The 16,819-nt window shown below is 34.9% G+C and overlaps 1 protein-coding gene across 1 annotated transcript in view; it reads left to right on the plus strand.

Annotated features, from left to right (window-relative positions):
- The window catches only part of LOC104407849 (neural cell adhesion molecule 2-like), a gene marked incomplete at both ends in the record, with an annotated part of 20,869 nt that extends 5,452 nt beyond the window's left edge, over window positions 1-15,417 (plus strand). The window contains 4 exons of the mRNA XM_010017237.1: window positions 1,777-1,914; window positions 2,814-2,931; window positions 7,622-7,782; window positions 15,272-15,417. Coding sequence (XP_010015539.1) covers window positions 1,777-1,914; window positions 2,814-2,931; window positions 7,622-7,782; window positions 15,272-15,417 — 563 coding nt within the window. The remainder of the gene's footprint in view (window positions 1-1,776; window positions 1,915-2,813; window positions 2,932-7,621; window positions 7,783-15,271) is intronic.
- Between the last annotated feature and the right edge of the window lie 1,402 nt (window positions 15,418-16,819).

Raw genomic sequence — 16,819 nt, forward strand, 5'->3', positions numbered from 1 at the left:
AGGGGAATCTCTGTTCTGGCCCCTGAAGCACCTCTTCCCTCCTGCACTGACCTTGGTATTTGCAGAGCTGTTTCTCTCACATACTCTCACTCCTCTCATGTGCAGTAACTTTTCCCCTTTCTTAACTTTGTTTTCTCAGAGGCACTACCACTGTCACTGATGGGCTCAGCCTTGGCCAGCAGCAGGTCTGTCTTGGAGCTGGTTGGCATTGACTCTGTCAGGCACAGGGGAAACTTCTAGCAGAAGCCACACCTGCAGCCTCCCACCCCGACCAGGAAAACCTTGCCATATAAATGCAATACAATAGTACCAGGGAGAAAATGAGGTGAAAAAGCTCATGGTTCAAGATAAAGACAGGGAGATCACTCACCAGTTAAAAGCACAGACAAAATGGATTTGAGTGAGCGGCAATTAATTGAATTTATTGTTAAATAGAAGTGGATGGTGAAACAGAAAGAAGTAACACAACACCTCCCCCTTTCGTTTTCACAGGCTCAACTTCACTTTTTATTTGTGACTCCTCTACCTCCTGCACCCCAGGCACTGCAAGGAGATGGGCAATGGGGTTGTGGTCAGTCCATAATGGCTCCAGCATGGGTTCTTCCCATGAGCTACAGTTGTTCAGGATAAACTTGCTCCAGCATAGGGTCTTCAGCAGGCTTCAGTGTGGATATCTGCTCTACCATGCTCTTTCCTGGGGCTGCAGGGGGTCTCTGCTCTGGTGCCTGGAGCACCTCCTCACCTTGCTCCTTCTCTCATCTTGGTGCTTGCAGGGCTGTTTCTGTCATGTTTTTCTCATTCTTGTCTCTTGGGTTTTGATAAACATCGTTATTTTTTCCCTTCCTCCCCCAGGCTTTCCCCAGGTGCCGCCGTTGTGCCTGTGGGGCTCAGCCATGCCCTGTGGTGGGTCCATTGGATCTGGCTGGAAACGGCTGTGTCTGGCACAGGGCAGCCCTGGCTGCTCCTCACAGAGGCTGGTGCAGCCCTCCCACTGCCAATGTAAACCCAATACACTAGTTCAGACATAAAGGAAAGAATAAAATAAATTCAGATTCAGTTTACTCTTGCAAGATACAATTTTGCTGCTACATGTTCAGGAAAGTACATGCACACGTGTTCAGAATCTGATTTTTTCAATTAATTTCAGCTACTCAGAAAGTCCACTGAATTTCAATTTATGCTGCACCGTGCAGAAGGTAGAGTGCTTTGTTGGATTATGTCTTCATATCCATTTCTGTGAAGTGTTAGACTACGGTGAGATATATTAATGACTGAGTAATAGTGAATGAGCAAAGGAACAGGAGGAGGGAAGGAGAGCAAGCAAGCTGAGAAACGATTAAGCATAGTGCCATAAAAATGGGCAAAAAGACAGTTGCTTAGTATAGACAGAGAAGAAGCATTTCTTTATTTTATTATAGATGGCTTGATCTGTCTTTTTTCCATCTCTAATCTTTTTTAAATTCTATGTAGGTGTTCATGAATATTCCACTCATTTTGCAGTAGTTTATAAATTTAACTTACAATTCATGACTCCTCAGAGTAAGCAGGAAGTTACGGATAGAAAATCCAGATTGAATTTTAGGAAATGGCAGTGTATTTTGGAGTGGGGAAAAAACAAATTTCTTGGCTGACATTTTACTTTTAAATTAACAAATGTTTTGTCAATGAGCATTCTGTTTTTATAGAGAAAGTACATGAATACAACTCACTTAAGATAGTGTTCTGCATGTTATCTTGATTTACTAACACTACTTCATCTCTTACTTGCTTTTCTAGATCGATTTGCAGTATTAGCAAACAATAATCTCCAAATTCTTAACATCAATAAAAGTGATGAAGGAGTATACAGATGTGAAGGAAGAGTGGAAGCAAGAGGAGAAATTGACTTTCGGGACATAATTGTTGTTGTGAATGGTAAGCAGTAAAAGTTGTCAAATTGACTTCTTGCTTTACTTGATTATCACAGCCTATTTTAAATATATGTCAGCTTCTAAAATATCCTGATTAAACTGGGTAATATAGTTGTCATGTCTGCTTAGTAGTGTTTTCCTATAAATGTAATTCTTAATATTTTTAAAATACACTGTGTAAATAGAATTCATTGCATTTCATTATATTGTTGTATATAAATATGTAAAACCTGGTTTATTGTTTTTAATCATTTACAGAACATTGACAATGTCTGCAAGACTGAGTTTCAGATTATAATATATATTAGTTCAGTTCACTCTAGCTGCACTTGTTATTATCTGTGGTGAAGACTGGGCTGCTGTACTTGCCCCTAGTGTCTCTCCTGTTGTTAAAAGTGTTTCATTGTTGGCCCACAGAACCACAAATCAGTTCTGCAAGGCCAATGACGAAAGACTGCTACATACTGTCACCTGTTCTAAAAGCACTAACACCATTACATAGTTGTATGTCAGATTTATAATTGAATGAAAGACAAAAAAGACTAGAGATAAATTTTCGTTTGAGCTAGATAGATCAGTGGCCATCATAACTTTATCATGTCTTCTACATGTTATGTTTAGGCATACAGAACTTTAAAATGTTCTGTAAAAATATTGAAAAACCACTTAAAAAGACTTTAAAAAATTATAGTGAAAAAAGTACGTCCTGATAACGATTAAAAATCTTGAGTTTAAGAAAAGTAAAGAAATACTAGTAACAGCGTTTCATATTGTAACTTGATTCCTAAGTGTAATCGTAAGTTCCAAAATTAGCAAAGGATCCTGTCCTATGATTTAGATTTTTCTCGATACACATACAATAATTTACTTTCCATTAATAGGACATAATGTTTTATTTTTCAGTTCCTCCTGCAATTACTCAGCTGCAGAAATCTTTTAATGCCACTGCAGATCGAGGAGAGGCAATAACTTTGTTCTGCAGAGCCATTGGATCACCTCCACCTGAAATCAGTTGGTATAGGTAAGTTTAGTTGAGGTCTGCACATCAGAGCACATTGTTTTAATGCATCATGATTTTCTATCATGGTCCATTAAGCTGTGCAACCTTAATTTATTTGCTGAATTTTAAGAGCATTTGTGTCCATTTCTGTTCTCACTTCTAAAGCTGGATTCAGCATTAGTAAGTGAATGAACTCAGACAAATTCAATTGCACTCAGGTTACCAGCAAGTGAGATAAATGTAAGAAGTAACTGAAATAGTATATTGACATGATTTCTTCATATCTGAGTGGAAACAAATAAAGCTGAAGCAATGAGTCTGTATCTCAAAAACAATACAAACAAAAATCTCACAACTTCTGCACATGAGTGCATCAGGTAAAAACATATGCAGCTATGCAATAGATATCCAGTACAGATCAGCCGTACTGATAACAAAGATAACATTTTCCCCATCTGTAAAAATAGATTCTAACCCTAACTCTCTGTTTCAATGAGATTCATAAGGAGATATTGCTTTAGACACCCACAGGATATGGAAATGTTTCACTGAATGAGTTTCAAGGGTGGTTTATGTAAGTTTGAAAATGTAGTATGTTTTGAAAATGGAACCAGATTTAAAGCTCATGTGTGGATTTTGACGATATCAGTGACATGAAGATAATATAGCTTTGTCATTTGGGAACACTTACAATATAACATATGTAAAAAATTAAATATCCATACACTCTATGTTCTTTCAATTTTAACAAAGATATATGTATTACTCGTTGGATATAAAGTATCTCAGATACCTCACACCAGTGCACATTTCTATTTTAGACCTGAATAATTTGCATCTACTTACATTATTTCAGGTGGATTAAAAGTTCACTACATTTTCATAGAAGGACATAGAAGGGATTTCCATCAATTCTTAATCTCTTTTGGAATCTTTAAACAATTTTGGATTCGTTTTGAATATTAACTTCCTTTGACTGATATCTACATCTTAACGTGCCAAAAGTCATACGTGGTTTTAAATTTTTCCCTTGCACAATTTGAATCTCAGGAAATATAAATAAATAGAATGCAAAGTTAATTCCATCACATGGCTTAGAATTAAAAATCTAGTGAAGAAAAGGAAAAAGAAAAACAAAACATGCAGAGCCCAGATTAAAGAACTGATAGTGAATTCAAATGAAGATTGAATATTCTGATAATTTAATGTCTTTAAAGTAATTTTTTATGATGTCTGCCTTATCCAGCAAAATTCTGAAGAGTTGTCTGAAATCGTGTATCCTAAATGGCCTTGTTGCAAGATGTAAGACAGCCAACATTAATGTTTTATACTGTTAAGAAAGAATGCATAGATTTCCATAGCTTGTGAATATCTCTGTTTACAGTTGTGGGTGTCTGTCAATATTTTATAAATATTACAGTATGTACACAGGCTAAATGTCTTGGAGAGGCACATACTTCTGTGTCTATTGAACAGTCTACTGAAGGATTTTCTTTTGGTTTGCCAGCCCCTGAGGCAGCTGACTTTTTTAAACCATTCATTAAGTATCTTTTGTAAAGATTTTACAAAAGCTTAACAGGCTTGTGTACTGGTTACTGAATCTTAAATGTGGAAGTTTCTGTTCTGCTGCTGTTTCAGGAGCTATCTCATAGTGAGGAATATTGGCTTATGTACCTTCCTTCCCTGTTGGTGCTTTTTTGTTTATTTTATTTGTTTTATTGGAGTTTTTTTCCCCTTTCATTCTGTTTTTATTTTGTCTTATTAGGCTATCAGTTCTTGGCAGTAGAAAATATTCTTGCTTTTTTATTTGCTGACAGTGAGATATTGTAAAGTGGTGGCTTCTGGTGTCTATGACAGGATATTATTATTGATATGCAAATAAGGAGAAAAAGATGGGAGGAGCTATATTATTTTTTCTAGAGGAATCAAACTTTATTCTACATTGTACTCCAGTACTAAATTTCTGCATCAAATTTCTGAGCTCTCTGTCCTGAACTGTTCAGGTCCCTTTTCACTCACATACAGGTAGCTGGTTAAAAGAATCAGTTGATATCTTCTTCTTGCCCTTCAACTTATTTTGCAGATATGTCAAGATAAAGACTTTAGTTTTCTAGGATATTTTAGATGCTTTTTCTTTAGAAATTAGGCTGAGCATAGAAAAACTAGATGAATGTAATCTTTCTTGATCTTGAGAAAAATCTAGAAAGCATCAGTGGTAGGAAAGTCTGTCAGAACTGATTTATCTAATATTAATATTCTTGTCATACATTGAGAACCTAATTGAATCCATTTATCACTATTAATGGCCAACTTGTCATAGTCCAAATTTCCTTATTTAGTGTACTTTTTGATATTGAATGTAAGTTAACCTCAAATTTATGTGATTATTTTTTAACAAACAAGTGGAATTACATCCAGTGAACTAATTTAACAGGTTAACTTCAGCTAGGGCATGAAAAAATAGCTGTATTTTTAAAATCAAATTACAGTATTATTCAGTTGGCTTATATATATCCCTCTGTGTTGACTGCAAGCAAAATGCTGGACAAAACAGTAGTTTCAAACTTTAAGTTCTTTAAGACAGTAGCTTATGTGGAAAAGCTTTAACTATCTGCATCTACTCTTTTCATTTCCAGGTGATAACAACGTTTAGGATTTTGTAAATTTAAAATGGAGGCAGCTTAACTAATGTGTCAATCTACCTTTAAAAAAAAAAAAAAAAAGCATTACTTCACTTGCAAACTAGTCAGTGTGAAATACCTAGTCAAGAAGAAAGGTCAGCAAGGTTTAGTTGCTGCTCTACTTAGTATGCATATTTACTTTGTTGATATTTCATGGACTGAGAGAATCTAATTCTTTCACCACTTAACTGATACCTTTATTGAAGCTGATTACATTAGTGTAAAGCATACACTCTGAAGGGAAGCAATACACTAATAGAATTAAATTAGCCAGGACTGAAAGATAAAGATACAAAGATACAGGTCATGAACTAGAAATCTTTACTCATGTGTATAGTCTTGCTGAAAAATGATGATTGTTTATGTTTGTGGAGCTAATTTACACTAGTAAAGTTTAGCTGTATCAATCTCCTTATCTTTACTGACAGGACTTAGAATTATCTGAGAAAAGAAATAATCCACTTTTAATTTGTTATTCATGCTTTCCTGTTCTCCAATATCAGCATCAATCTGAATCTCTCCTGTTCGCTAGAGGGTCCAGGGAAATGCTCATAATCTCATTTCTGCTTAGAAATTGTCATAGATATAGGCGATGCTTGTAATAAGAGGCTTTTGGAAACTACTTCTGACCTTGATTATAGACTTCCATCTCTTAACACAAATCACTAGTTTTTTTTGGTGAAACCAACTATGTGGAAAATTAGATCTTTTCTGTTCTGCAAAACAATTCCTATGATTTGCTTTGGAAAGGAGATGATCAAGTATCACAATAATGTCTTGAAGTAGACAGCTAAATGGACTAGATATTTACAAAAATGTTGCTAAAATGTAAGCTTTATAGATGCCAGGGGAATCCTATTAACAGATACTAATGTTCCCAGGAAAGAAGCAGTATTTTCTTTTAGGGAAAATATGATTTTATAAAATATGAAATTTCTGTAGTTATCAGCATTATATGGGAAGAACATGAAAATCATTGTTGGTCTAATCTTGAAATAAAACTGTATGGTCTAAACTAGGCATATTGAATGGAACAGTATTTCAGTAATGGATATTGGTTTCATTTTATAAATAGTTAAATAGTTTGTTTTCAAGAAGTTGGAATTGTCAGCAGGATTATCAGCGTTTATGAAAATCAGGCAATTTTATATGTTAGGTACTTGTGAGAAAGGGATGTTGATTCAACCAAACTAAGATCAAAAGAAGCCTGCAGCAAACTAGGCAGAATGAGAAGAAATTAAAAAAGTTAAAATTGCGCTCTTGAAAAGGGAGTTGTTTTGATAACTGTGAGTATGCCACTGTGCTCAAATGGACCAGTCAAGCCTTGATCAGCCCTCGGAGTTGTTCACAGGTTTTATTATTTTGGTACCATCTGGTCACAACTCATTCTAACGTTTGGAGACATGCCTGCTTACTAAGTTGTGACTAGTCAACAAGAACTGAAAGGAATAATTTGGAAAGGTTTCATGTGCCAATAGTCTCTACTTGTATGAGATTTAAAATATTTTTCCTAAATTGGTACATTGTTACTAATGTGAACTGCAATAGTTACACTTAGTTAATACGCTTTTAAATGTTCCTCACATGCATGTATGTCTAACCAATTTCCTTGTGTCCTTCTTTGAGTGTAAGCTGTATGTACTATTCACAAGCATTTTTCTAACATTAAGTCAATATTGAACATTAAAGATACAGTATTTTCAGTATGTGTGTATTTTTAGAACCTGACAATAAAATTGTGAAGCTCGGATCTTGAACATAAAAGTGCAGTTCAGAATGCTTTGTTTGTGTATAGAATGTGCACATCCTTATGAAAAAAACACTCTCATCCTGCAGAAGATTATTTGCTGTGCTAAAATCAACTTCCTTCTATATATACTGCCAATTTATACGTGTGAGGTATGCATTTTTGAGCATAATAGCAGTCTTTTCCCTCAAAAATTATTTTCAACATATTGATGCTTCCATAGCACATTGTTTCAGAGTTTGGAACCTAGTGGTTGATTTTTACATTGTTCTTATCTTTTTAGGAATGGTAAACTTATAGAAGAAAATGAAAAATATATACTGAGAGGAAGCAATATGGAACTAACAATAAGAGATATAAAGAATATTGATGCAGGTCCTTATATCTGTAATGCTAAAAACAAAGCAGGAAATGATAGAAAACAGACATTCCTTCAAGTTTTTGGTAAGTATTGCATAGTACATTCCATTCTTTTTAAATGTAATATTAGGGAGCTGAGTTGATAATCCACAATTTTCAGTGGAACAGTATTCATGCAAGGTTTCTACTAATGCATCAGACCACTCTGTATAAGTTTACAGCTTTTTCTCCCCTATTGGCTACTTCAACCTTTACACCCAAATTTAATTTTTAAAAGGCTATCTTCATCATTTGCTTTTTTACTATTCAGATAACACAGTGGAGCGTTAAATTGATAATTCACTCTGGTTTTAGTTTGAAAGTTGGCTGCTTGCAAGAAAAACGAGGAGAAAGAAGGGCTGATTCTGAAAGGGGGAAAAAAGCATGTTATTTGAACTTCTAAGCAGTGTACTATTCTTTTGTAAGAAGACATCATGTAGAGGTGTTCCTGGTTTTGCAATTTGTTTTTCTTTCTGGATTTTTATTTAAGTGCATGATTGCAGATGCAGTAACAAAAATATTACCGGATCCAAGTTTCAAAGCATAAAAGTAGTAACATGAAAACTGCCAAGAGATGCCCAGCCAGCTCCTGAGCAATGGACCCCAGACAGCTTTCCCCCTAGTTTATATACTGAGCATGACGTTACATGGTCTGGAATATCCCTTGGGTCATTTGGTTCAGCTGTCACAGCTGTGTCCCCTCCCAGCTTCTTTTGCCCCCAAAGCCTACTAGCCGGTGAGGTGGTGTGAGAAGCAGAAAAGTCCTTAACTTAGTGTAAACACTGCTTAGCAACGACTAAAACATAAGTGTGGTATCAACGTTATCCAAAACAGCACCGTTCCAGCTACTAAGAAGAAAATTAACTCTATCCCAGATGAAACAGAGACATCTCAGGGAATAATATAATAAATTAATCCTATTACCTTCTCTGTAATCTCTAAAGCTAAGTCTATTTTTAGTTTAATACTGCATTTACCAGGTTCACCTCTACTTTAACTCTGAAAATGTAGAGTGGAATTGTATTTTCTCCTACAAAGAAGATTACTTTTTCTTTTGTCTGTTTCACATAGGTTAAACTCAAAGTCATATATACAGCCAACAACTTCTCATACTTTTCTTCCCCTTAAATGTATTCAAAAAACTGCAGTCTGAAAATAGCAAGGCAGATGGCTGATTATTACAGCTAAATAGTTCATAAACAGCCATTTTGTGTTAAAAGGACTTATTCAATTACATTATTCTTTCCCACTCCATCGGCTTGCTTGTCTCACATACCTGCTATCTTTAATTTAATTTACAATGCAGACTCCTTGGGCAACAGCTATTGTTTCTGTTACGACAGGGCTCTGGCAGGATTGAAAATTGTAATAACAGTAATGTAACCATAATGCAATAAAAATAACAATAAAATTAGAGCATTCAGCATTTAAAATTTTAGTATTCTGCACTTTTGAATGGACATGCCCATTTTAGTGCCATCTAGCAGCTGCATATGTTTAGCTTCCATGCATGACCTAGATTTTTTGTTAAACAACTTTGTTTCCAGTATCAGTGTTAAAAAAGCTATTTTGTTCTGATACAAATTCTTACTCTGACAGTTTTTCTGCAACACTAACATGTGTATAGAAACCTATAGGCACACATTCTACTCTCCCAAATTCTTCATCTTTCTTAGTGCTTTTTGTGTGTTCTACCGAATAAGACATGGAAGAGTAAAGAAAGCCCTGTTTCCCTCAGGATTTCTTACTGATCATGATTTGCTCATCTATCTGTCATCCTGTTGCATACTACAGTTCTCTCTGTGTCATTATCCATTACTACCTAAATCATCTCATCTATGTTAATGCTTAGGACTTGTACTAAGGTTTTTGATATAAATTCATGTATGTTTAGTCCTTCTGAATGGCTTGAAACCATAGGTGTTCTTCCTTGAATTCTTTAAATATATTTTTTGTATTTGTCTCTGCTTCGTAGCTAACTTTTTATATCTCTTTTCACCACTCATACTGTTTAGTTTCATTGTTTTCTTTGGTTTGTTTTGCTATGTAATTAGTCATATATATATATACATACACACATGTATGTGTTTAGATACATGTGCATCAGCATTTTTAATTATGAAATGCCACATTTTAACAGCTTTTGGCATCCCAATAAAAATTTTCCAAGTACCATAATAACAAGCAGTTGATTTAAGACCAGTCAAGAAGATCTGATACGTTAAAAGCATTCTTACATCTTCTTACTTTCTCAGAAGTAAACATTTATTTCATCCTTCTCCAGAGTGATGGCAGTGGTGTTCATTTACTTAATATTAAAAAAATCTAATCAGGCTAAATGAAACAAGATTAGCTCTAGTTAAAGACATATTTAAGCTTTATAAGAATAGTGCTTATAATCTGAGCATAGTTTTATGTCTTCTTTTTTTTGTTCTTTTAACTGCTCATTTCCTCTCCTTAATCACTGAAATGCTTGGTTCTACCATTTGATAATGCATAAACAATGAGGTTTTCAGTAAGATTTTTCTCTTCTGTACCTATGCTATAGAAAGAGACATTCCTATGTCTAATAATTTCTATTTCTAGAAAGAGAAAAAGTATTTTTTTATTTTATCGGATTTGTTGAAAAGAATGCAACGCGTTGTAGCATAAGTTAATTTGAAGTTCTGTAGGCTGTATTTTTCCTACATAATCAATGAGAGGGTACTCCAAACTTACCTAAACATTTCACTGGCATTTCAGTAGTTTCTGACAATTGATTTCATGAAAGTCAAATGAGGGAAGAATACCTCAAGAAGCATTACAAAAGACCCTTTATTGCATAGCTTGAGCACATAGTATTTTTATTTTCTAGATGTCTTTTTAAGAATAACCTGAATCTTGTTTAGCAGGAAGGTTTTTGCAGATGTGTTCAATGTAAATTTTATTGAGAAAAGTAAATGCTATTATTAATTTATTATGTGTCATCAGGCAGATGAGGGGAAATGTACCGGACCTCTCCTGTCTTATCAGTCTTATATGTGTTTCAAATGTTAAAATTCAAGACATTTAAGCCTTCAAAAGCCATGCGTCTTGTAACCAAAAAGGCTGCAGTGAGTCTACAATGAGATTGGGGTGAGAGATCGCCTAAGTTTTTCCTTTTTTTCCAGCCTGAATGACTGCATTCCTTTTACACTTACAGAGCCTGGAGCACACCTAATTAGGTGGTCGTTGTTTGAAGGGGTTTTGTGTTTTGTTTTTGTTTTCCTTGATACTATTCAGTACATACATGGAAGCTCTTCATTTAAATTCACTGATAACTGTAGGAAGGGAATTCCATGGATCTGTGCATGGAACTATCTGTTCCTGCTCATCCCTGATATTATGAAGTATACCAAATGCATCTTTATAAAGTACAATGCATTAGTTAGTGTCAAAAGTTCATTCATTTTCTATGTTACTTCTTCCTCTCTGTTACGTCCTTACCTGTTTGGAACTCCTCTACTTTTTAAAATAAAAATGATGCAATCTATAAAGGCAATGATGCAACTTCAATCATAAGGCAAGTCTTAAATCCCTTTGAGTGTGAAGTAGTAATAGGATTTTAACATGTACAAAGACTCAGGTTTATCGTGCACTTAATCACTTCATACTGGTGACATAATAAATCCTTATTATGTCAGGAATCAAGGTGCAGGAATCTGTTTCTTAGATAATTCCCTTGTTGGGCTCTAGCTTGTTTACTAAGTTCAAGTTGTAGCAGCAGTTTCCAGCAGGACATGGTTTCAATTTTGCTACCTGATTCAAAGGTGGCTGTGCAGGAAGATGGTGTAAGAGCATGATTCCTCATGTTATCATATCAATCAAGAGATCCTATCAGGCAGCAACACAGACATATACTAAGCCTCTCAACAGTAAATCCATCTTTGTATTAACAAAGCTGTTTCAAGCAGTTCTTTTAATGAAATATGATTGGAACTATGTAAGTTTTATGTATGTGCTGCTTCTGATGAAACCATATCCGTTTGATTAAACCTTTTTGTCAAAGATATGGGTAGAACTTTGTGAATTCAATAAATTGTGAGCCTTTTCCAAGAAATCAGTTGTAAGCAAGCAATAACAAATCTAGAACCTCGGATTGCCATCCATGTTCTTCTTAAGCTTTCTGGGGAGGCTGTAGGTACACAGCAATGAGCTTAGCCCTTGTCTGAGAGAAATCCAGAAGAGACCAAGGAAGGAATCTGAAATGAATTTGCTTATTGAAGAAGTGTTAGAGAACTTAACACCAAGCTTCTCTGCTCAGAGGGCAAACTTTCTAACCAGTAAATATTATTTATTTAGCAGCATCACTTTGTTAATATTTTAAAAAATGCATGTCTAGTAAGAAGCAGTTCCTTACCTTCTAAATAAAATAGTTTTAATGAAGCTTCAGCATAACTCCTTTCTATATTCAAGCTCTCTTTCATTTCAGTCAGTTCATTCAGTTTAAAATTTCTAAGTACATTGTAATACAAATATTCTTGACTGAAGAAACCAGCAAATTCCTTGAGGCTTCCTGGAGTTACACTCCAAGACTCTGTATTTAATTTGATTTACTAGAGTACGGCAAGCAAATACCAATTCAATTTGAAAATGACCTTGTCAATTTAAAAAGAACAGTTAAAGAATTGGGGATGGGGCAGCAAAAAACTGTTACAGTATTTCTTTCAGTAGTATCTTGGCATTCTCAAATAAATATCTTTATTTACATGTACACAAAAGTATTCTGATATTTTCCAGTGTCCAAAATGTCATAAAAAGTATCAGTGTAAAAACTTCTAATCGAGCAACTTACGACTTCTGACATACGAAAATGAGGCAACTAAATAATATCCCCCGTATGAGCACTCTTCTTAATAATAACTGTCATCTAGATATATTTGATGATTAATCAGTGCTTATTCCTTTAAATGTCAGCTGCTCATGTCTAAAATGTGAAGCTAAACCTTTTTGTCTTGTAGTGATCCATTTGAAGGCCTTAAAGTAATTTAGAATATAAGTCTAAAATTAAAAATTGAAGAGCATTAGTTACATGTTTTAGGACATGCCTCATCTTGAGCAGATCATATTATTTGTCATCTTGTGCAGATGGGGAAATCCTCTCGTTCTGATGGAAATAATGTAATTCAAAATTTTGCAAATTTTTGACATAAAATATTATGGATGATGCTTTTTTTTGATGAGTGGTATATCTGCAATAGCTCTTTCCTTGTTTCCAGGAATGATACTATATCAATAGTGACAAAGGAAAGAACAGATTGTAATGTAGCCAGGAGACATGGCTGTAGAAATAGAGTACCTGTGTACCAAGGTAATATATTTCGTATGCATTTGGGTGATCCTGAAAGTGTGAGTAATAACTGAAGTTATCTTGAAGTTTAACGTAGGTTGATGTAGTTATCCTTTACCTTGAATTCTTTTTTTGTAGTTCTTTTAAGTGACAGCCCTTGTTATACTATATCACTGAGGAGAATTTCAGCTTTTCTCAGCCAAATTGATGTCCCTCTGTAATGCTTTGCTTACTACCTTCTAGCGCATCTAATAAAGCTGGATCCAGTTGACATTTCAAGAGTCCCTGATCACACAGGGTATTTTTGTTCTGCATGTGATGTCACTCACCATAGATTGTACCTTGATGAAGCAGGATATTAGTTCAGTGCTTGGTTAGGCAAAATATTACTTGTTTTTTATCTCTGCAGTAAACAATAGATTATTTGTACTAGTCAAGGGTGAACAGACAATAGGTAAGCAACAGGAGCGTGGAGATAAGGAAAGAGAAGTAAGGCCAAGAATGGTGTGATGGAAATGGATAAAAGAGAGGCGGGAGATATATCTGGTTATAGCAGGTTTGAACCTGGTTTTATTATTTTTCTTGGTGATGCTGAATGGAGCATCTGTGAAACAGAAGTCATAAATGAAATAGTTATCATAAAATGAAACAGGAGGCTAGACATAGGAAACCATTCTTCACCATGAGCACAGCTAGGTACTGCAACAGTTTGGTGTGAAAGGCTCTTCAGTCTCTGTTCTTGGCATTTTTCAGATAGTGTTAAACAAATCCCTGAGAAATCTGATCTGAACAGGGTCTGCTGACCTTGTATGGATGAGGAGGTTGGCCAAGATGAGCTCCTAGAATCCCTTCCAATCTAAATTATTCTCTTCCCCACTTGGATCCACTAACATAAGCCAATATTACTCTTCTGCATAGCATATACTTCAGTAATCCCATTAAAAAATGGGATACTTCTCTCTTTATTTTCTGCTTCATATAGAATATACTACAGTAGTTCTTCCTCAAAAGCAAAACTTGGGAAAACTACATAGATAATACATTATTTTCAATAGATATTAAGAGCTGCCAAAATTTAATTCACTCATGTAAACTTAATTCACTGGTTTTGTGTGTAAATATGTTGAATCATATTCTTATTACACAATTACAAGCTAGGTTTTCAAGTGGTGTGTCTCATTTAATGTGTAAAATGGATAGATTCAGAGAAACTTCTTAATAGTTATATGTGAGTGAATTTATAGGACTAAAACATTTATTAAGATACTTGAACATCATTGAAGAAAGTAATATTCTATGCATAGTTGTACAAGAGAGTTTGTATATGGTATTGTACAGATAAGTCCTCTAAATAAAAGTGTTCACCTCTAAGCAGAAATTTACTTGCATATGTAAATAACCTGACAAGATACAGTATAGATTGAGAGCTGTAGTTGCTGTGAACTTGTGGCTATAAAGTGGAATGATTTGAAGAATGCGAACAGTATCTGGAATTTTTAAAATGTATCTTACTGCCAGTTTACTTGGTAAGTAAGGATTAATAACTTTATATCAGAGGGCTCTTCAGTTCTTAATAGTGTTAATACAGAACAGTATGTTTGTGATCTGGGGATTTTGTTAAATTTAGTAATTTGTGTAAGACAGTTAGACATTCCCAAAGATCAAAATCCAAGAATATTATTAATTCTGCTTTTTTTCCCCCCGATAATTTGTATTTGAAGACAAACACAGATTATCATAGAATCACGGAGTGCCAAAGCTGTTTACCAGCCAGTCAGCACACAGCCTGTACTGGTGGATGGAGTTATTCCTGTCCAGGTGCAGGACCACTGTTGTATGGTTGAATCTCTGCATCATTTCCAGAGTGCCAGAAATTAGTGAAGGCTTGCTGGTCCCTAAGGGACAGTGAGCCAGGAACAAAGCACACAAACACAGCCACCAGGGCAGGGGCCTCATCAGCCAGGACCTATCCCACGCTACCCCAGCAAAGGAGCAGGCAGTCCTGGGTGTGTCAGCCATACTGAGCCAGGAGTCCAGTTCATCAGACATACAGAAATGGTTGTTGTCCAACTTGAAGTCTGGAAAGTTGATTGCTTTTATAGATGGTAACATTAAACCAAACAGACAAAAGTAAGTAAAAAAAAAAAAAGAGAAGTGGTTTAAAAGATAGATTTTGACATGACTTTCTTTGTGCAGTATGAGTAATGTAATCTGTATTTTTAACAGTACAGCCTCAAATAATACAACTTAAAAATGAAACCACGTTTGAGAATGGGAAAGCTACTCTCATCTGTGAAGCAGAAGGAGAACCTACCCCAGAGATTACTTGGAAAAGGGCCATTGATGGAGTAACTTTCTCTGAAGGGGACAAGGTAAATTTGCCTTTAACGTCTAAAATATCGAAGTGTGTATTCTCTGGCTAATCATCTTTTTGTAAGCAGGAAATTAATTTAGAGATAGATTAATTCTAGGTTCCTCTGGAATTGAAAGGAATTGCTATTTTCCAAGGTAGTAAGAGAGATTCTAAATTTTAAATTTAAAAAAGAACAACAAAGAAAAAAGCCATTAAAGTGCTAAAAGATAATTCATCTCATCAGGCCTAAGTTTTCATATATAATTCCTATTAAGGGTTTCGGCTTTTATCTTGATCATAATGGTTACCCATATCTGTTCCTGACTATTTTTGGACTCTGTCCATCATTTCTCATAAATGTGGTTGAACATACAGAAATCTGAAATAAAAAGTTCTGAATGCTTTGGAGTTCTTCATTTCCTGCTTCTGATGTTTGGGTTTTTTTGCTATTTTTCTCTTTTATTTTTCCTCACACAGAACAAGTAGTCTATAACTGAAAACTGAGCCTATTTTCCCATTCTGTTTTCACATTTCACATTTTCTTACAGAAGCAAGTTGAGAAAGATTATGATATGAAAATGAGAAACTTGTGGGGTCAAGAACTGTTATTAGATGGAATAGTGAAAGCAAAATGGCCCGGTGAAGTTTAATTCTTAACCATGCAGTTTCTACAGAGCTCTTTTTCCCTTTTTAAAATAATTTTCTTTTAGCATTTGAACAAGTTTTGTTGGTTTTTTTTGTTTGTTTGTTTTTAAGTTTCCTTATATGAACTACAGAATTTCTCTGTGCTGATTAAATTATGAGATACCATCTTTCTGGCTAGCTGATTCAGAATTTTTACTCCAGTTAATCAATTAGCAAAACAGTGTCTTCTTGCAGATGTTTGCATATTCGTAGCTGTTGCTTAAAAAGCAATTGACAGACCTATACAGCAATCATCCCACTGAGGGAACATGACACACAGTAAGTCCCTCAGTTTATAGGGAAGTGCTGTATATTAAGGAATTATGTGCTGCCATTGTTTGTATTCTGAAGGAGAATGTCTGGTCTGGTCCAGTCTCTGACTTGACCTTTCCTGGAATTGAGGCAGTGTATGTGAGGTTTTGTCTCTGCTTGCCCACTCTGTGTTTTCCATTTTGGAACAACATGACAGTATAATTTATTTTTTTTCCCCTAATAGTTTTGCATGAAAATAAATCAGATTCTCTTCTCCTTAATTACTTAAAGTCAAAGGTTATCTTTCTGCTCGCAAAGACTACACTTGATTCAAAGGTTACAAAGGTAGCCTTTCACTTATGTTTGAAATGTTCCTAAATAACTTTGTTGTGTCAGAAATCGAAAATGAAAGCAAATCATAGAAACCAAAAAATGTCGGTGCAGTTGAAACCTGAAATTAATCTAGTGCTTAAAAAGGACAATAT

Source organism: Nestor notabilis, unplaced genomic scaffold (genome assembly GCF_000696875.1).
Source record: "Nestor notabilis isolate BGI_N333 unplaced genomic scaffold, ASM69687v1 scaffold10836, whole genome shotgun sequence".
NCBI classification, from domain to species: Eukaryota; Metazoa; Chordata; class Aves; order Psittaciformes; family Psittacidae; genus Nestor; species Nestor notabilis.